General features: G+C 59.4%; 2 protein-coding genes across 5 annotated transcripts; one reads left to right on the top strand and one right to left on the bottom strand.

The window, feature by feature from the left end:
* Positions 1-1,471: 1,471 nt before the first annotated feature.
* Positions 1,472-15,489, top strand: TNIP1 (TNFAIP3 interacting protein 1). 4 transcript variants are annotated; one of them, XM_054287791.1, is made up of 17 exons: positions 1,472-1,560; positions 7,236-7,406; positions 8,410-8,532; positions 8,856-8,938; positions 10,894-11,085; positions 11,254-11,348; positions 11,427-11,508; positions 11,745-11,837; positions 12,083-12,148; positions 12,382-12,513; positions 12,598-12,726; positions 13,041-13,157; positions 13,459-13,584; positions 13,888-13,968; positions 14,119-14,313; positions 14,564-14,654; positions 14,998-15,489. In XM_054287791.1, exons 2-17 carry the CDS (start codon positions 7,274-7,276, stop codon positions 15,021-15,023), a joined length of 1,764 nt encoding a protein of 587 aa, XP_054143766.1. In that variant the 5' UTR covers positions 1,472-1,560; positions 7,236-7,273; the 3' UTR covers positions 15,024-15,489. The 4 variants fall into 4 exon arrangements, with proteins under 4 accessions (XP_054143766.1, XP_054143764.1, XP_054143765.1 ...); XM_054287789.1 differs by having other exon boundaries at positions 15,003-15,489; XM_054287790.1 differs by having other exon boundaries at positions 11,748-11,837; positions 15,003-15,489.
* A 604-nt stretch (positions 15,490-16,093) lies between these two features.
* GPX3 (glutathione peroxidase 3) lies at positions 16,094-18,786 on the bottom strand. Its single transcript, XM_054288006.1, has 5 exons — positions 18,582-18,786; positions 17,427-17,580; positions 17,153-17,270; positions 16,886-16,985; positions 16,094-16,795 (listed from the first exon to the last, which is right to left on the bottom strand). The coding sequence occupies exons 1-5, from the start codon at positions 18,669-18,671 to the stop codon at positions 16,574-16,576; spliced, it is 684 nt and encodes a 227-aa protein (XP_054143981.1). The 5' UTR covers positions 18,672-18,786; the 3' UTR covers positions 16,094-16,573.
* Between the last annotated feature and the right edge of the window lie 657 nt (positions 18,787-19,443).

The following is a 19,443-nucleotide window of genomic DNA, read 5'->3' on the forward strand; positions in this document are numbered from 1 at the left end:
ATTTGGGGATCGCAGGCACAGAGCTCCTGCTCTGAAGGGCTCTCCCTCCCCCAGCCCCTCCAGGACCCAGCTGGTGAGTAGCACGATGATTTTTTCAGTGTGAGATTTCCCGTGATGGAGCGAGGGGAAGGCAGGCAGCTTTTGGGGTGCTGCAAAAACAAGCCACCCCTTTTGCTCCTCAAAGAAATAAGCAGGGTTTTGTTATTTCATGCAGGTTGAGGCATTAATTTATAGACAAAGTGTTTTCTGGTTCAGTGGGACTGTATTTAGCTTTGAAGAGAGGTTTTTGAGGGTTTACAGAACAGCACTGGGCCTCTTGTTGGGGTAAAACAAGACTTTCAGGGAACAAAAGGGAAGATGTTGGGCATGTGTGAGGTCCTGCTCTCTCATCCCCAGCTGAGACTTCAGACATGAGCACAAAGAGCACGTCAGGGTCCCATCAGGACTGAGCTCTCGTAACCCAGCCAGGCTGCCAGGCGGACGTTGTACTGGCAGTGAAGGGCCAGTCAGTAAAAGGAGTTTCTGGGGTTTTAATTTTTACGACCCAAAACATCAAATCCCCAAGAAGTGGTGGAGCTGTGTGAATACAGCTGAGTAAGAAGCCAGGCCTGGGGCAGCTGGAAACAGCTCAATCTGCAGTGAAGGTCCTTGATGAACCCAGCACCAGGTCACCTAAGGAGGACACGTCTGGAGCAAAGGCAAAGAGCAGCACAGCTGCTTACAGCGAGATTTCTTCATTCCTGGTCCGTTGCTTATATTTAATAAAAACCCACCACCTTCTCCTTGTGGCAAAACCAACAGGACAAAGAAAATCAGGTAGCTGTTGAGTAAGTCTCGAAGAGCAGAGTGAACTCAGATGTTCCGTGTGCTTGGTGCTCCTCTGGCTGACTTCGGTGCTGGACCACGGCACAACTGCAGCAGCAGCACAGAGAAAAGGATCCCTGGAATACACACTCCGCTTAAAGGGTGGAATTCCCTCATTTAACATTAACTTGGGAGGCTCATTGGGGAATTCTCTGTGCCTCAGAGGAACGCCAGCCTCGGCCAGCTGGCAGCACCGCGCTCCTCCTTCCCGGGGCCGAGGCCACCAGAGCGCTTCGGCACAGCCTCCCCTCAGCCATGAGGGGGTACAGGAGGAGCCCCCCCGGCCCCGCCATTTTGTGTCTGCACAAGCCGGGAGAGCCGCTGCAGGGCTCGGCCTCGCCGCTCCCCTGCCAGCGCAACCTCCCGCAGGAAGAAGGCGCAGGCCGGCTGACACCGCCCCTCAGAGCCCCGAAAAGCCGGGCGGGACCCCCGTGTACCCCCAGGGAACCCATACGAGACAGAGACGGCGCCTCCGCCATGACGGGCACGGTCCCCACCAGCTCCCCGCCCTTCCCTTTATAGCCCCCGCCATGCGCCCATTGGCTGCGCCGCCTGTCCGTCAGGCTGGGAATTTCCCGGGGGCGGACCCGGTGCCGGTGCCGGTGGCGGAGCGGAGGGACCCGGACCGAGACCCCCGACCCCGATCCGACCCCGACCGCGATCCGGGCGGCGGCCCCGCCGTGGGGCGCACGGCAGGTGAGCTCGGAGCGCTGCGGGGCCCTACCGCCCTCGCGGACAGGAGCCCTGCCCGGGGCACCGGGGGCTTACGGGCACCGGGGTCGCGCCGCCCCAGCGAAGGGGCCCGGCTCGGCGGGAGCTGCCGGGATCGGAGCTGCGCCTTGCCCGTGTCTGGCCGGTTCTCGGGTGGTCGGGGTGAGAGCCCGGGAGGGGGCCGGGGCCGCGCCGTCCCCGGGGGATTGTCCCGGAGCCGCCCGGTGTCGCGGTAATGGTGCCGTGCCTCAGTTTCCCCTCTGCCGGGCAGGGCGGGGGACGGGCGGGGTGTCCGTGCTGCCGGCGGTGCCCGGGGGGTGCGGGTGGGGGTCCCCCGGCCCCCGGGCGGTGCTGGTGCCCGGGGCGGCCCCGCTCCTCCCTCGCCCCGCCTTGCACAACCCCGGCGTTTCCCCGGGCCCACGCCTCTGCCTCCCGGCTGCCCCCGGTGTGCGATCCCCCCGGGCAGGGCCGATTCCTGGGCTCCCTCCGGGGGGGCGCGGCGGCCGTGGCCTCAGGGACCCCCCTGTCCGTGCTGTTCCCTTTTCCTTTGACTTTTTCCCTCTGGGCCAACCGCGTGTGCCCGCAGCGGATGCTGATCCAGAGGTTCGAACAGCTGGAGTAGGGATGGCAGCATCCTCCTCTGTTGGGAGGGAGGCACAGCTTGTCTCCCCCTTTCCCCTCCCTCAATTCCATTCAAGACCCTCATGGAGGGCAGACAGAAAAAAACCCCAAAAAAACCTCCAAAAGAACAAAAAACCCAAACAGAAAAGATGCCGTCTGTCGCTGCTGCTTTTGGGTGAGAGTAGCTCCAGGTGGGACTCATGGGGATCTGCATCCCCTCAGAGATCTGGCTGTCCTGTGCCTGTGTCCCTGGCACACGGGTTGTCCCCTGTATCAAGAGGTCAAACACAGCCCTTTCCCATGAGCAGGTTATTCCCATCACTTGGGTGGGTTATTCCCATCATTTGGGTGGGTTATTCCCAGCCCCTGGGGGAATGGGAGCTGTTCTGCTGCCACGAGCTCTTTCGGAGTGCACATTTCATGGAGAGCGCTGTCAGCTGAAGCATTCCTGAGACTGGACTTTGGGCACTGGGGTGAATTCTGGAGACAGGAAGGCTCCAACCAGGCACGTCCTTGAGAGCTGTTTCTGTGGTGAGGTGAAGCAAGCAAGAGGAAAACAGGAGAGGCTTTTTGCTGCCTTTGGCATCGTTCCTGGTTCTGCAAGAAATCCCACGACGCCCTTTCAGCCCGACCTACGCCAGGCAGACCTATTTAGCACAGGGCCGTGGGTTGTTGCTTGCCAGCAGCTGGTACAAAACTCTCGTGGGTGGAGGAAACCGAACCATCCACTCTTGTGGCATTGCAGATTTTGTTTTAAAGCAGCAGTTCTTGCACTTTGGGTGGCACTTCGCTGGTGCAGCTTTGTGGTGTCACTATCTGCTATCACCTATCAGCTTGGTTGTGGCTGGCTGGACAGGAGTAGCTTGGAAGCGAGGGAAAGGCTACAAGGAAAGGGGTGGCTGTGCCTTGTTCTGCTCTGGAGTGCTGTGACAAGCAGCCATGATGCTACTGAGCTCTGCAGGGAGAAGTGGAGCAGGCAGGATGAGCCAGATGTCTTTGCAGCAGAAGACAGGGTCTTGCATAAATCCCCACCCCGTGCTGCCAGGAGAGCACCACCACATGCCTGGCTGCATGTCCTGCCTGCATTGAGGCCTGAGCCCATCCTGAGGAGCTCTGCAGCTGTGTGTGGTCAGCTGTGTTTGTAAACCTGGCAGACCCAGGGAAATGCTTTATTTTCTTTGTGAGCAGCCTCATCAGAAGCAGGTTGTTTCATGGGGCCTCTTTGGAAGGTGGGTTTTTGAGGCAAGAGTGGGATTTCTGGCTGGGGGACATCTTTAATACCTGCTGTATTTTTGGTAGGGCTCTTGCTTTTCCCGCCCTCTCTTTGTGGCTAACTGGCTGGAGAGCAGCACACTGCAAGTGGAGGTTCAGACCTTTCCCTCTGAGACCTGAGCCTTGCAATGCCTGCTTTTCCCTTCTTTTATTACTCCCAGCCCAGTGGACTGCAGTGCCCAAAAAGTCTCATTATTGCTGCCTCCTAAAGCAAACTCTACTTTTGCTTTCCTGCAAATGAGAGCAGTCCAGGAATGGTTTTCCCTTGTCTGGGGGAAGCTGCTGGAGCCCTATGCAGAAGAACACCAGTCTGGGGGCTACAGTGTTTTCCAGTAAAATGATGAAACAAAGAAACAAAATCACTCCATGTTGTCTGTGTGGCTTTTGCTTTCCCTCTGAGGAGGCAGGCTGGGGACCCAGCAGCCCCAGCCATGGGAAAATTATGCTGGCAGCCTGCAGGGATTTGCCTTCACCTCCTGTGATCCTGCTGCGGAGGAGGCTTCCTGTGAATCTTGAGCACTGGAGTAAGGAAAAACCCTTTCTCCTTAGGGGGTTCCCAGCGCAGGATGGGAATTGAAGGGCTGCCAAGCTCTGGGAGGCTGCTCCCCACCCTGGGGTCACTGCCCAAAGCAGCCCCCCAGCAGTGCCAGCCCCCTCCTGCACAGGCTTCGCATCCTAAGCCTTGGTATCTTCAGTGTTGAGTAATTTTAAAGTAGGAATCACATCTTTCTGCCGCTTCTGCATGGCTGGAGCAGTGATGGCTGTGGCAGTGCTGCGTGCTGTTCTGGGTGACAGCAGTGACAGCTCCAGCTCACTCCCAAGCCACAGCACAGCTATTTAAACACCACTCTGCTTTCATCTTTGCCCGTGAGCCTCCTCTGCCCGCTCACACTCTCATTCTCTACTTTTGCTGAGTTGCCTTAAAAATTTGCTACCTAAAGGTTTTGGTGTCCCACGTGGAACCAGCAACGCCCACAGGTGCCCGTCTGGCAGCCTCTGACAACGGCTGGGCACGGAGCCAGTGAGCTGCAGCCACGGTCTGAGCCTGGCCCTCAGGCCCCAGGGCTGTGAAATATTGTCAGATCACCTTAGGAACTGTTGACTGGCGAAGAGGGAAGTGTTTTCTGGTGGTTTGGTGGTTTCTGCTGGAGTTTGTGGTAGTCGTGTTTTCTTTGCGTATCTAACCACCGCTAGGTGCTGGTGTATGGTCTCTCTCTCCTCCACTTGTGTTTTTATTGAAATGAGATTTTTCACTCTAAATCTCAGCTGTCAGAACTCTTAAAAAAAATACACAGCAAACCAAGACTGGGATTGGTGACTTGGTCTCTGGACCCCAGGGTGACCTCTCTGTATCAACAGTGCCTTGCAGAAATTGGACTGTGCCTTCACTCCAGGAAAACCCACCCTGTTCTCAGTGGTGGCCTGGAATGCTGTGGAAACCCCTCCCTCTTGCTGGCTATTGTTTGCTGTGAATTTGTGGCTGGTCTGTGCTAGGGTCAGCTGGAGATAGTCCAATTCCTCTCTGCAGCTGTTGTTTGAAAGCAGCTCCTGTGGTCCCTTTGCTACAACCTCCCTGGTAGGGTACAGACCTTGAGTAGAAAAGTTCTTGATAGAATCTTGAGAACAGGGAATATCAGAGGCTTGCAGTGGCTCCATCCATCTGGGAGAATATGGGATCACTGTGAGTGAGGTGTGCTGTTTGGCAGGGTGGCCAGTGCAGCTGGACTCTGAGGGATTCCTGCAGGGGTGCACAGGGGACAGGCACCTCCCATGTGCTATGGGACAAGGCAGAAAACCTCCAGGTTTGGGGTCTGGCATTCAGAGAATGAGGACTGGTATTTCAGGCTGCTTCCAAGCCACATGGGGAGATGGTACTGCAGGAGAGGGCAGCTCTTCCCTCTTCTTCCTCCTCTTCCTACCTTCCCTGACACACACCTGGGCTCATCCTGGTGCAGGATGCAGATGCCCCACAAGGTGGTCACTGCAGGGTGGGTTTGGTACCCAGCTCCTCGCAGAGCCCCAGATCTGGAGCAGCATGTGGTGACTGGACAGCAGTGAGAAGCAGGCTCGGGTCCCCAGCCAGCCTGTGGCACTGTCCCCATCCTCTGCCAGGCTGGCCAGGTGGCATGGACACAGGTGATGGCATTTTCCAGCCACGAGGGTCCCACTGGGCTGCGGGCTGGGCTCATCCAACCTGGCCTTGGTCACTTCTAGGGATGGGGCATCCACAGCTGCTCTGGGCAGCCTGTTCTGGTGCCTCACCCCTCGCAGTAAAGAATCTCCCCCTTATACCTGATCCAAACCTGCCCTCTGTTTAAGTCTGGCTGTGACAGTGCTGCCATCGCTGGGAGCCACAGCTCAGAAATGGCCCTGGCTCTTCCACAGCTTCCTGTCAGCTGCTCTGGGCTCCAGGAATAGCCTCTCCTCAGCTCACCCCGCACCACACAGCTGGGCAGCTCCCAGGGACACTTCCAGCCGCTTGGGATGGGGTCACTGACTCCCCATCAAGGGGCCAGAGACAATGCAGGGCTTGGCAGCACCCACAGAGCAGGAGGATGATGAGAGGCACCAATGCATCTCCCAGAAGCAGAGAGCTGCTGAGGCCTGGGCTGATTCCCTGTTGCTGAGGCAGGCATTAATTGCTGTTCCAGTTGTGGATGCTGCCAGGTGACAGCTGTCATCTGGAAAGTCCCTGCCGCTCCCTGGGAGGCAGGTCATCCAAACTGGAGATCAGCCTGGATCACTCATGGTATGAGCATTAGTCTGAGGCTGAGGGAGTTTCGGGTACAGACTACCCCCTTCCCCTTTCTGAATGCCTCCTCTCCTGCTCACCAGCTGTCTTGGCTGGGACAAGAGCCCCTTGGGGTGCTCCTGTTGTGCCCCCAGGCAGCATCCCAGCTTCAGCTGGCACCACGACCTTCTCAGCTGCTGCTCTGCTCCGTGTCCTGACAAGCTGGTATCAGGGGGGATAGGTCTGATAAGCTGTGCTGTGATTCACAGCTGCTGCTTTATCCCCCCAGGAGATGGGTGAGACCTGGAGCCAGGATCCTGCCCAGCTGTCCCCAGGCCAGACTTCAGCAAGGGGGAGGCCTTAGGCCACCCACAAGTGCAAGGGATTGGAAAAGCAGTCAGCATCCTGCTTGTGGGTGTTTTGTCTCCTTGGGCTTTGCTCCCAGCCTGGCTCATGCCTGGATGTTTCCTGTGCCCAGTTCAGGAAGCCATGCTGCTGGCAGCCAGTTTTTCTGGCTGAGCAGGAGTAGGTCACTGCCTGGCTCCTAGGGCTCATCTCCAATACTGCCCAAATGTCCCCCCAGCTGCTGGTTAAGTCTTTTGGAGTTGCAGACACTGCCTGTCCCCAGACAGCCCCTGACAAGCCTTCATGCACCCCAGAAATACATGTGTTGAGCAGCATGCCCTGGTGACAGTGCCAGGTTTGCTCTGGTGTGAATGCTCCTGAGCTGCATCTCCATCTCTCCTGGCATGCAGCAACCACAGGCTGCAGATTTCTCTGTGACTGCAGTGCCCTGCATGGGTGAGAGCCAGCCCCAAGTGGGGCTGCTGGTGATGCCTGCTCGTGTGACAGCTCTCATGGCCGTGAGTCACCCCACCCGTTCTCCCCAGGCAGGGCTGCAGGGGAAGTGCCTTCACCTGGCTCACTTGTTGGCTGGCTGGCGAGCAGTGAGGCACCAGCACAGCACCCCAGACCCCCATAGAGTTGTGACCAGGGGACATAGAGAAAGGTGACACCGTGCTGCATTGCCTTGCAGGGATGCCTGGCTGGGAGGCAGGTGACTGAACAGCAGGCATGGAAGGGAGAGGACCTTATCATATCTATGACCCTGGTGGGGGCTCAGAGGAGAATGGATGCACGGCCCTGGAGCGGCTGGTGGAGGAGAACGCCCGCCTGAAGGAGAAGATGCAAGGCATCAAGTCTATTGGTAACTGCTGCGTGCCAGGGGGATGAGATCTGCCTTTGGGACAGCCCAGCCTGTGCCCACAGAGCCAGGGCTTGCTTGCTTGCTTGTGGAAAGGTGCTTGTAGGAGCTGGGGGTCTTGGCACTGGGGCAGCAGCAGCAAAGCTCTCCCTGTCCTGGAGGGTTGAGCAGGATGTCTGAGCTTTTTCACATGGCAGTGCAAAAAGAGCAAGAATTTTGCTGAACCTCTGGGGTGTTTCATGCTGGAATAAATGGCTGGAAAGAAAAGACAAGTGCCAAAGCGAGGACAACTCCTTGGAGTTCATGGGTGCTGGGACCAGTTCTGCTTTTGATGAAAATCCCCACCTCCTGCAAACCCTGTTGGGCCAGGGGCTTTTCCCAGGTGTTTCTCAAGGAACCTGCTGTTGAGTGCTCCCTGCAGCAGCAGGAACATGCCAGTGTTGAAATGTTCCAGCTGAGTTGTGCCACCCTCTTTCTTCTCCTTGTCAGCCTTCCCCCGCTCCCACCCCCAGTTTTGCTTTCTGTCTCGTGAGCCAGCTTCCTCCTTTGAGTCCTGCCTCTGCAGCCGAATTTCCTCCTGCCTCGTGATTCCTGTTGTGTCACCATGCCCTTACCTGGGACAGGGACTCACTGGTGTGACAGCAGCCCCTCCTCATCGGGGGAGGATCACATTGTTCATGGCAGACCCCAAAGTGGGGAGGTTGGACCTCTAAGTCCACCAACCAGGCTTAAATTTGTCTCTTCTTGGAAGCAGAGGAGAGCCTCAGTGGTGCCTTCTGCCTCCTGTAGCCAGTGCTCTGTGTGTCAGCATGAGGATCTCTGACACCAGTGAGCCGCTGATCCAGCTTTGCCGTTGGATTTATCCCAGAATAGTTGTTTCCAGATGAAGAAGGACTATTCTGGGTGCTGCTCCAGCCAGATGGGGTTTTTGGTGCTGGTGGATGGGGCTACTGCAGGACAGGCCCTGGGGGAAGGAGGCTGAGCACCCTTCTGTTGCCCACAACAGGAGAGCTTCTGGAGGAGTCCCAGGTCGAGGCGTCCAAGCTGCGGCAGAAGGCAGAGGACCTTGTGAAGGACAATAAAATGCTGATTGGATCATCTTCCTTGGAGGACTTGGTGGAAACTGGAGGTAGGAGATGTGAGGCTCATGGGGGAGGAATAACCTGATGGCTCAGAATCCTCAGCTTGGGGGAAGGGAAAGGCTGTGCAAGAGACTTGAATGAAGGTCCCCTGCAGCCATGTCATCTCTGTGGTGTATCAAACCACTGCCATCCTCCCTTGACCAGGGAGGAGGTTTCCAGAAAGGAGGTTTCTGTCCCATCCCCATGGGTGGGGTAGAAATCATCCATCAGCCTGAGCTTGCAGGGGTGTGCTGTCTGCATCCCTGGGCTGGGAGGAGGGAGGCTCTGCTCTCCAAAAGGCTCATGGCTGCCTCCTCTCCCCTCTCCACAGCCGTCGGCCGCGATCCCAGCTTTGCACGGGCAGCCCCGGGCAGTGCCCAGCCGGATGTGGAAGCACAGAAATCACCTCCCACTGTGAGTCTGCTGAGTGTGGAAGCTGGTGCTGGCATGGCTGCAGAGTGAGGCACTGTCCATCTCATTAAAGCAAAAGGAGGAAGCCTTTAGCCTCTAGAAACAGGGAGGAACCTGGAAGGAGGGGTCAGCTCCCCTGCTGCACTCCTGGTGGTTCCTCTCTTTGTGTGATGGGTGTCCTGGGCTGCCATTCCCTGGGGAGCTCTGACCTGGCTGCCTCCCCTTGCAGGGATCCTCCTCAGAGTTTCAGATTGCTGCCATCCAAGCACAGGGGTTTCCCCAGGAAGGCAGGAGAGCAGTGAGTGGCCCTGCTCCCTGCAGGATTTGGTGTTGGCAGCTGGGAAGCTGAGCCAGTGTCAGGGGTTTGAGGGTGTGAAGGGCTTCAGCTCTGTACCCAGGCACGCACCAGCAGGGCTAGCTGACCCATGTCAAGGAAGCCCTTGGGCAAAGCACAGAGGGAGGATAAACTGGGCAAGGGTCCTTCCCCAGACACAACTGGCCTGGGTGAGGGGTCAGTGAAGCAGCCCCGGCCATATGGGGACACCAATGTCTGCAGATGCCACATGACAGTGACGGAAGAGCTGTGACAGCCCAGGGAGCTGTCACTGATGCTCTGATGTTCTGCTGGTGCCCACACTGGGTGGAAGGACCAGGCCTCCAAGCCCTGTCACTGCTGACAGGGTCTGCCCTAACCAAAGCTCTGTGTGCTCCATTTGCTGCCACCTGAATGCCCTCCTGACTGTCATTGCCCCATCCTGTCCTGCTCTGCTTTTTTGTGTGCTGAAATGGAGGGGAGAAAGGATGGGGAGCCCAAGGGCAATAACATCAGCTGGCACCAGTAAGAGGACATGCTCTCATTGCACATCCTATTCTCATTGCCCAGAGAGACTCTTGGAGGGGTTGGGTCTTACTGGACACTCCTGGGGTGCAGCTGTGAGGTGATGGAGAGCAGAATGGGATCTGCTTGGCCACCAGCTGCTGGTGCCTGAGCTGAGTCCAAGTCGTGTGCCTGCACCTGGATTCTCCCAGCTTGGGTCCTCACTGCCTCCCTTGCCAGCAGACATGGTGGGAGGAGCTGGCTGTGCTGTGCCCCACACACACCCTCCCACAGCAGGTTTGGGGCTGTAAACTCCGGGGTCAGGGTGCTGAGGACACACTGGGCTGCCCCTGTGGTGCAATCTGGGGCATTCCCACAGGCAGCAGGTGAGTCAGTGGGGCTGGGAGTGGAGCAGGCACAGGTGTGGCAGCACAACCCCAGCTCCTCCCAGCAGTGCCATGTGTGCCAGCAGCACCTCCTAGGCTATGGAAGAGTTAACCAACCATACCAGGGGAGCATAAACCTCCTGGGGACACTCCCCATGGGCAGGGTACACCCTGACACTGGTGGGTGTGACCTGGGCTTTCCCAGCTGCTGTTTAAATCCGGTGCATCACCCACTTGGCTGTTACCTGCCAAAGGTCTCGGGTTCCTGGTGCCTGGCATGCCACAGCAGCAGGGAGCACAGAAGTAGGACAGGTGGAAGGAGAGCATGGGAGTTGGGGTAAGACCACCACCCCTCCCAGCACTAACCAGGATTTACATAGAGAGGACAGTCTCAGGAGCTGGGATTTTTAGTCTTGGTGCAGATGGGAAGAGCTCAAGTGGAGGAGACCAAGGTTGGAGATGCCTCCATTGCTGACAGCGATTTGAGAGTGTGTTCTGCTCAGACTGCCAAGGGGCACAGGGAATCCATGAGCTGCTCCTCCATCTGGGGACTCGTGTGCCATACCCAGCAGCTGGGAATCAGACCTTTACAAAGCTGCCACAGTTTTTCAGCATACTGAGAGGTGCTGCAGAGTGTCTTGGTGCTGGCCCTGCTCCCCACCACAGCCCTGCATGGGACGTGAAGTTGATCTGCCCTAAGAAGAACTTTACAATGCTCCTTTAGCTGCTCTGACCGCACTTGATCCCATTCCCAGGACTTGGAGCAGGCACCGAGCGAGGATGCCAACCTGCTGCCCCAGCTGCAGCAGCTGGAGAACACGCTGAGTGGCTGTGCCAAGGAGGCCAGCAAGGACCAGGTCTTTGTGCGCATGGGCTACATGGCCTCCGAGCTCAAGCGCTTGGCCTCCAAGGTGCACAAGAACGAGCAGAGAACGTCGTTCCTGCAGGTGAGCAAGGCTGGCACTTCATGGAGATTTTCCCCCTGGTGGTTTTTCCCTCCAAACCCTTCATACCCACCCTGAGGTGGACACCCACGTCCTTAGCGTGGCTTGGTGGGAGGTGTGGGTGGCCCAGGGCTGGCCATGGTCCTCACACTGGCAGTGTTCACCCTGCAGACGTTGTGTGAGACGCTGCACAGTGAGAACAAGGAGCTGCGCACCAAGCTGGAGCATGACCTGGAGCAGAGAAACCAGGCTCTGGAGAAGCTCAGGTGAGGATGGGCTCTGTGGATGGGGACAGGGCTGCCCTGGAAGCTTCTTCCTGCTGACCCATCTCTTCCTGCCCACAGGTGTGAGAACCAGGAGCTCCGGAGGATGGTGACACTGAGCAGCCAGGACAGTGGGAAGAGGGAGGCTGCTGAGCAGCAGCAGGTGAGGAGGCAGCATCTCCTTGGAGAGGGCTGGGAAGGAGGCAGGGAGCCCGCTGACACATCAGCAAAGATGGCCTCATTTTAATCGAGCCCCCAGTTTGTCCCAGTGTGACCAGCAGGACTTTTCAGGGTCTCAGGGGGATGGGGGAGGCAGTGGGAGGGGAACTGGCTCGAGTTTAGCCGGCCTTGGGCACAGCCTCCACAAAAGCCCTGAGGGTCCCCCCCGTGCGCGTCCAGCAGAGCGGGGCCATGGTGGAGAAGGCGCCGGGCAGAGAAGAGCTGGAGGCCAAGGAAAAGAAGGTGAAGATCCTGGAGCACCAGCGCAGGGAGGTGAGGACCAGGCTGGGAGGGAGGCACCACTAAGGAGGCGGGGAGTGGGCAGAGTGGGCACAGGACTGGGATGGCACCGAGAGACTGGGGCAGGGCTTCAGAGCTGCAGGGAAGCACTGCTGGAGCTGGGATCTCCATCCAGCTGGTCCCCAAAGTGCTTTCATGACAGGAGTCTGCTGGGGACCACCACAGCTGGTTCATAGCAGGATTTGGGCTCCTGTTCAGCCATCCCTCTCTCCCTGCAGCTGCTGGAGGTGAATAAACAATGGGATCAGCATTTCCGCTCCATGAAGCAGAAGTACGAGCAGAAGGTAGGGCTGGGTGCTCAGGGCTGGGTGCTTGGGGGGCACATTCCTGCTGGGTGCTCAGGGCTGGGTGCTTGGGGGGCACATTCCTGCTGGGTGCTCAGGGCTGGGTGCTTGGAGGGCACATTCCTGCTGGGTGCAGGCAGAGGGAACGGTGTAGGGAGGTTTGGGGGCTGCGTGTCCCTCCTTTTCCCCAGTGTGAGTCCTTCCAGGCTAATGTCCCCACTCCCTCCTGGCAGGTCACAGACCTACACCAGGAGCTGGCTGAGGCCCGCAGGGCAGTGACCGAGCTGGAGTCGGAGCGGGAGCAAAAGCAACGGGATTTTGACCGCAAGCTGCTCCTGGCCAAGTCCCGGATTGAAACAGAGGAGGTGAGTCCCTTGGGAAGGGTGACAGGGAGCTGCCAGCCCTGTTGCCCTGCCCTGACTGATCTCCCCCCACCCTGGGTCGTGCAGGCAGAGAAGGAGAGGTTGGCCATGGAGGTGAGGGACCTGCAGCAGAGGATGCGGTTCCTGCAGGAGCAGCTGGCTCCGGTCACCAGGCAGCGGGAATACCAGGAAAAGGAGATCCAGAGGCTGAACAAGGTGAGAGCCAAGGCACAACCCCTCACTGCAAAATGTCTTTAATGTTCTCCAGTTTCTTCACCTCTCTCAAATCCAAAACTGACCCTGATAACCCACTCTTGCCCAGGCAGAGACTTGTGTCATGCCCGCCACTTGTGTGAGGCCCACCACATCCCTCTGGGCTCTGAGGAATAGGGGTTCAAGGAGAGTCTGTTGTCCTTCTTGCCCCTGCCCAGTTATACCCACTTCCCATGCTAGGCACATGCCCAGAGTCCTCCTGTGACATCTTGGGCACTGAACTTGCTCTGACCCTGCTCTCCTCTCTTTCTCTCCAGGCACTAGAAGAGGCCCTTAATGTCCAAGCCTCTCCACCACCCATCTTTGCCATGGAGCCAGCAGGGAAGCTGCCACAGCAGGAACTGCTGACCCAGAATGAGCTACTCAAGCAGCAGGTAGGGCAGGACACAGAGCCATTGGGGACAGACAAGGAAATACATGTCCTGAATTTCCAAGCAAAGAGCTCTGTGTGCCAGCAGCAGCTGGGCAGGTGTCACTGCTGGGATGGTGGGGTTGGGGACCCAACTCAGCATCCTCCAGGCATTCATCTGGAAGGACTGCAGCCATGGGCCATGGAGCCAGCCCACAGGGGCTTGGCATGGCTGGTGGAGTCAAGGATGACAGCACAGTGATGGGGTTGCTTAGGGGAGGTGTCTGCCCTCAGCCAGGTGCACCCACATTCTTCTTTCCTGCCAGGTAAAAATTTTTGAGGAAGACTTCCAACGGGAACGGAGTGACAGGGAGAGGATGAATGAGGAGAAGGAAGAGCTGAAGCAGCAGCTGGAAAAGCTGCAGAAGCAGTTGGTCCTCTCCAACAACCAGGTGAGCAGTGCTGGGTGCTACTAGCAGCACTCTGGGAGCCCTGTGTCAACCCCATGTGTCTCAGAAATGCTCACCCCCAGTGTCACAGTCCTGTACATACCTAAGAGTAGGGGCTGAAGGACAGGAAGGCCAGAGGGGTTTTTTGCTTGTCACTGCCAGAGAATCTCCTTTCATTCATGTCTTTCTGCACCTCTCCTGAGGGTCTGATGGGGGGAGACTGGTGCAGACATTCCCTCAGCAACCCTAACTCATGAAGATGGGGGATGGCAGGGTGGGGTCTGCACTAACCCCTCTTCCTCCCAGCTGCGAGCCTCCAAAGACGATTGCCAGAGGGAGAAGGAGGAGAAGGAAAAGCTGAAGAAGCTGCTGAAACAGCACAAACAGGTAGAGATGGGATGGGATGGGATGGGATGGGATGGGATGGGATGGGAGGGGAGGAAACCCTCCTTGGGCAGAGGGGCTGGGGGCTGCAGGTGATGGGTGACGGTGGGCTGCCCTTGGAATCTCCCCAGCATCTGTCCTGGCTCCTTGCAGGCTTCTGGAGAGAGGCTGCACGCCGAGCCAGGCCCGGGGCCGCTGGGCCCAGCCTGCCCCATGTACCAGTACCAGTACAGTCCCCCCATGGCTCCCCCCATGTACCACGGCTACGAGGAGTGGCAGCAGGTCCGGTACCCGCCAGCCATGCCCGGCGAGCACACGCAAGGACAGAACTTCCACCATTTTCCCCCGGTGAGACTCCACCTGTGCCAGCAGGAGGGGGAGCAGAGGGTGACGTGTGGGCGGGTCTGGGGCTCCCTGCCCTCCAGGGCCACTGAGTCCCAGGGCAGGGAGCTGAGCTCGTGTGTGCTGGTGGCATGTGACTGCTCAGCCCCTTTCCTCCCCCTCCTCCTCCTCTTCACACGCTGTCAGTCGGTCAGAGTGCTGCCTGATGATTCACTTGGCAGGTAATTCCCTGTCTCTGTTCCATCTCCTCCCACAGCCTGAGTACCCCTGGCGCCCGCCCTGTGCCATGGCTCGCAGCCAGAACGCCCAACCAGTGGCTGGGGTGAAACCAGTCCCCAAGGACTTGGGTAAGGCTCAGACCCTCCCTGACAGGGGTGCTCATCCTTCACCCTGAGACTTGGGGCACTTCTGGGAGGGATGGGGGCACAACTTTCCAGACAGTGGCCATTTTCCCTTAGCCCCCACCTGTCATCAGCTGAGGGGATGATTTTGCCATGGGGTTGGTGCCTGCTGCATCCCTGCCAGCATCCCCACAGCACCTAAAGTCAGGCTGAGCCCAAACAGCTCGTGGAGTTATGGCAGTTGGTGCTCAGGGACAACAACCATGCCACAGCTGGCATCCCTCCTGTGGGGCTTGTGTGAGGATGAAGAGCTGTGCTTACCCTGTGCCACCCCTCTCTTGTGTCTCAGAACAGGCAGGTCCCGGATTGCCCTAACGCCAAGGACCGGCCACGCTCCGACACCAGAGGAAGAGGAGTAGGGTGTGTGTGTGTGCCCGTGTGTGTGTGTCCAGGAGCTTCCTCCGGCCGCCAATGCCTGTGCAAGGACATGTGCTGCACGTGGGGGGCTCAGCAGCGCCTTCCCCCAAGGATATCATGAAGGAGGGACTGAAGGTGCCATCGTGGTGACAGCCAGCATGGGGTCAGTCCCCTGCAGCCATCCCCTTCCCCACGAGGAGCCAGGCCTGGCCTGGCAGCGCTACAGACTCGAGCCACGTCTTCAGGGAAGAGGAGCCAGTGTTTGCCAGGAGCTGCCCCAGAGCAGAGCCCCTGGAGGAGTGCGGAACAGCGGGGACTCTCCCGGTGGTGGGGGACCCCACACTCGCAGGCAGGTGCTGGCCGCAGCCGTGGCCCGGCCTGAGGGTGGTTGGTGTCTTCGTATTTATTTAAGGACTGAAGTGTGCCTGAGTCTCTCTGGTTTTGTCCTGGGCAGTCTCTGGGGAGGGGGAGAGGGAGGGATACCAGGGCTGTTGGTCCCCGTGTGCTTGGAGACAGACTGAGTGCAAGGAGACCCCAACCCTTGCTTGGGCACCCCAGGATCTGTTGCCCCAAGTGTGTGCCCCCACCTCCCTCTGTGTGCTGAGCTCAGTCCCCACCTCTGCAGGGCAGGGAAGCCCCTGCTGCCCCCTCTGCCTTTCCATGCAGCAGTGGCCTTGGGGGCAGTCTTTGACATTGCACACAGCAAATCTTCCTCCACAAAATAGGTCTGGAGAGGAAAAAACAAACACAACCTAGTTTCTGTAAGCGTGGCTGTCACAGGTGTGACAACAGGAGGCACAGGATTCCAGTATGCTCCTCACTGGGGGTTGTCTTTGGTCCTGCTTCCAGCCCTTTTTGCCCACCTGTGCTCTGCACTCCCTCCTCATCCTCTCCCCAAATGCTGGGCTGTGATGATAATTCTGTGGAAAAAATTGAGTTTCCACAGTCAGACACTGCTACCCCCAGGCTGGCCACTGTTCCCCCCGCTCTGCCTCCCCTACCCCTGGCCAACACGTGGGGCTGCACATTTGCAGAGCCTTTATTTGGTGTTTCTCTGGTGGGTTGGTGAGGGGCTGGCCACCCCTGCCCAGGAGAGCAGCACGTCTGTGTGCCAGGAGCACGGGCAGCCTGAATGCACTGAAGAGCTGCTCCGTGCTCGGCACGCTCAGGCCGGGCCCGCCCCAGCCCGGGGCTTTCGGGCCAAGCCTTCATGGAGATGTGGTCTCCTCCAGGGACAGCCACCCCCTGCATCCTCCCACTGCCCGGGATGGTGGAGAGGAGGGGGGCAGGCTGGAGATGTCACCACCAGGGGTGGAGGTGGGACACAGGGATGTTGGAAGTATTTACTGAGGTCTCTGCCATGAGATCCTCAGCCCAGCGTCCTGACTGGGGGGTGCCAAAGGAGCAATGGAGGGAACAGGGCGTGATTCCTGCTGCTGGGGAACATCTGGGGAGGGAATGGGAAGCAGCCGGGGGGATGCTGGCCCTCGTGCCAGCAGCCCGAGGCTCTACTGGTCGTCGTGGTTCTCCTGCTGCCGCCGCCTCAGGTAGCTCATGATGTTCTTCTTCACGACGGCGATGTTGGTGCGATGGTACCAGCGCATGACAGGCACACCCTCGGGGCTCACCAGGAACTTCTCGAAGTTCCACTTGATGTCATGGATCCGCAGAGGCTCCCAGAAGAGCCTGTTGGGGTTCCCAAAGTCCTCCACCACCGGGGGACAGGCGTTCTGCAACAGGGAGCCAATGGATCACTGCCTTGCCCCTCCGAAAAGCAAACTGGGTCTGTCCCCCTCATCTCCCCTTGCCACAGCACCCACCTTCAGGAAGGTGAAGATCTTCTGCTCCTTGGCCCCGTTCACATCCCCTTTCTGGAACAGCTGGAAGTTGGGAACAAAGCCACCTCCTGGCCGGACATACCTACAAGCAGGGAACAGGATGTTGTGCAATGGACAGCTCTGGGTGCTCGCACAGGGGTGGTGACAGGTCCCCAAACCCCTTGTTTGGGTCCTGAGCCAGCAGCAGTTGCAGCCTGGGCTCCCACTGCTGGGGGAGAGGTGTCCCACAGCCCCCACCACAGCACTCACTTAAGCGCAGGGAGGATCTCTGAGTTCTGGCCAGGTTCCTGCTTCCCAAATTGGTTGGAGGGGAAACCAAGGACCACGAGCCCCTCGTTTCTCAGCTCATCTTGTAGTGCATTCAGTTCTGCATGCAAGGAGAGCCAGAAGTGGGTTAACAGAGGGCTGGGCACACCTCCACACCTGCAGTTACCATCTGGGACCATTCCAGCCAGGCCAGGCCTTAACCCTTTCCCCAGCTCCCCAAAGCACAATGGACCATGGGGCCCTGCAGGACCCTTACCAACATACTGCAGTGTCAGGCCTCAGTATGTGGCTACGTTGACAAAGAGCACAGTCTTCCCCTTGTACCTCTCGAAGGGGATGTACTCATCCCCATCGATGGTCAGGGCCCCGTAGCTGTAGATGGTGTCGTTCACCGATGGGTAGCAGTCCACCTGTGGGGCGAGGAGCATCCTGTGGCAGCGGGCTGGGGGCTGCCAGCCACCCCCTCCCCATCCCCACGGCCAGCAGGGCAATGGGACCAGCGCTGCTGCAGGGCAATGGGGCCAGCCCTGCTGCGGGACAGCTGCCAGCGTTGTGTCCCCTGCCCGGAGTGCCGCTGGCAGCAGCCGCGCTGCGGCGTGCCAAGGTCGCGCTGCCGGAACGGGCTGGCTGGGGCGGGGGTCTGGCTGCAGCTGGGGGATGTTTACCGAGCAGGGAGCAGCAGGAAAGCGAGTGGCTGCAAAACAGCTGGGACACGGGAGAATGCCGAGGCTGTGGGCAAGGGAACAGGACCCACCAGCCCTGGGGGACAGGGGCAGGGCAGGGGGTGCCGGTGGGATGGGGAATGGGCTGGGAAGGGTCGGGCTGGAGCAGCCCCTGCATCCGGGCCCACAGGGGTTAACCCAGAGGAGCCCCCTCCTGTCCCCGCCAGGGTACCCAGGCTCAGCCCAGTGCCACCGAGGGGCTATTTTGGGAGCTGGCAAAGGGTGAAATCACAGGGGTTGCACTCGAGGAATGAAGGCTCCGTGGGACTGTGGGGTCCCTGTGGCAGGGTGGGGAGCCTGGCTGGGGGGTGACAGTGCCCCTGCCCGCTGGGCTGCGGGGACACCGTGGGTCCCACACCTTCCCGACATGGGGGAATCCACCCGGACATTGCAGGGGGAAAAGCCCCCGTGCTCTGCCCCGGGGAGGTCACTTGGGGGACACAAGGCTCTGTCCCCCTTTGTCCCCAACTCCAGGGCAGCGATTCTTGGCCCTTGGCAGGAACCAGCTCAAAAAGTCTCCCCGTGATCCAGGCACCGGGATTGCAGGGGGAAGGAGGGGGGCTCAGGGGGCCGCCGTGTCCCTCCCGTGCCCCGGGGAGTCCTGCAGAGAGCCCGGGGAGCAGGCGCGTCCCCAGGGTGTCACACAGCCCCTAAACCCCCCGGGCCGCCCCGTGTCCCCCTGCTCTTACCTTCTCCCTCTCCTCACTTCGCCCCAGCTGGACGAGCCCAGCCAAGAAAAGGGGCACAATCCAGCTGCTGCTGCGGGAGCAGCGCCCCATGGCTGCGTGCGGGGTGCGGGGTGCCAGCACCCCCCGACAGCCCGGGGCCAGCGGCCGGGACAAGCGACAAGCGCCGCTGTCGCCTGCTGTCACCTCGGAGCCCGGCGGCGGCCGAGAAATAGCTGCGGGCTGCGAGGGGGGAGCCAATGGCCGGGGGGGGGCCGGGCCGGGCCCGCGTTAACCGTGTGGGCTCTGGGACGGACACACGGACACACGGACACATGGACAGACACCGCCCGGGGCTGGCATCCAGGGGGACACGGGGCAGCGGCATGTGCCCAGGGTTTATGCAATGTGTCACCCGAGCCGGGATTAAACCCGCGCGGTGGGGGAGAGATATCGGGGAAGGGGGAACGGGGGGAGAGGGGAGAGGTGCCCCATCCTGCCCAGGCCACCCAGCCAGGTGACATTTCCCCCCCAAGTGGGGTGCTGGCACCCGAGGAGCAGGGACCAAACCCCCCAGCAGCAGCATCGGGGTTCGCTGGGTGCCCCCAATGTCTGCTCGGGCTGGGCTGGCTGGGGAAGGCTGGGGAAGGCTGGTCCCGCTCCTCTCCTGTGTGCCCGGTGAAGGAAGGCGCTGCCAGAGGCTGCTCCGGAGGAGGATCCCCCCTGCCAGGGGCTGTGGCTGCTCGGTGACCCTGCTGGGGCCAAGGGCAGGGCACTGCTGGGTGTCCCCAGGGACAGGAGCTTCCAGGGTCCTTGCTTAGCCAAGGAATGTGAACATTTATTCTGGGCTGTCTCCAAGGAAAATATCCGTGGTGAGGTGTAAATT

The sequence above is a fragment of the Melozone crissalis genome, unplaced genomic scaffold, assembly GCF_028551555.1.
Source record: "Melozone crissalis strain CALT ecotype California unplaced genomic scaffold, PUWL_Pcris_2 ptg000061l_1, whole genome shotgun sequence".
NCBI lineage: Eukaryota > Metazoa > Chordata > Aves > Passeriformes > Passerellidae > Melozone > Melozone crissalis.

Bases quoted from the DNA above. Each gene is read 5' to 3' on its own strand.
- TNIP1 (XM_054287789.1), top strand. From the start codon at position 7,274: ATGGAAGGGAGAGGACCTTATCATATCTATGACCCTGGTGGGGGCTCA. The intron at 8,533-8,855 runs GTAGGAGATGTG...CCCTCTCCACAG, and splicing joins GGACTTGGTGGAAACTGGAG to CCGTCGGCCGCGATCCCAGC. The intron at 11,838-12,082 runs GTGAGGACCAGG...CTCTCCCTGCAG, and splicing joins TGGAGCACCAGCGCAGGGAG to CTGCTGGAGGTGAATAAACA.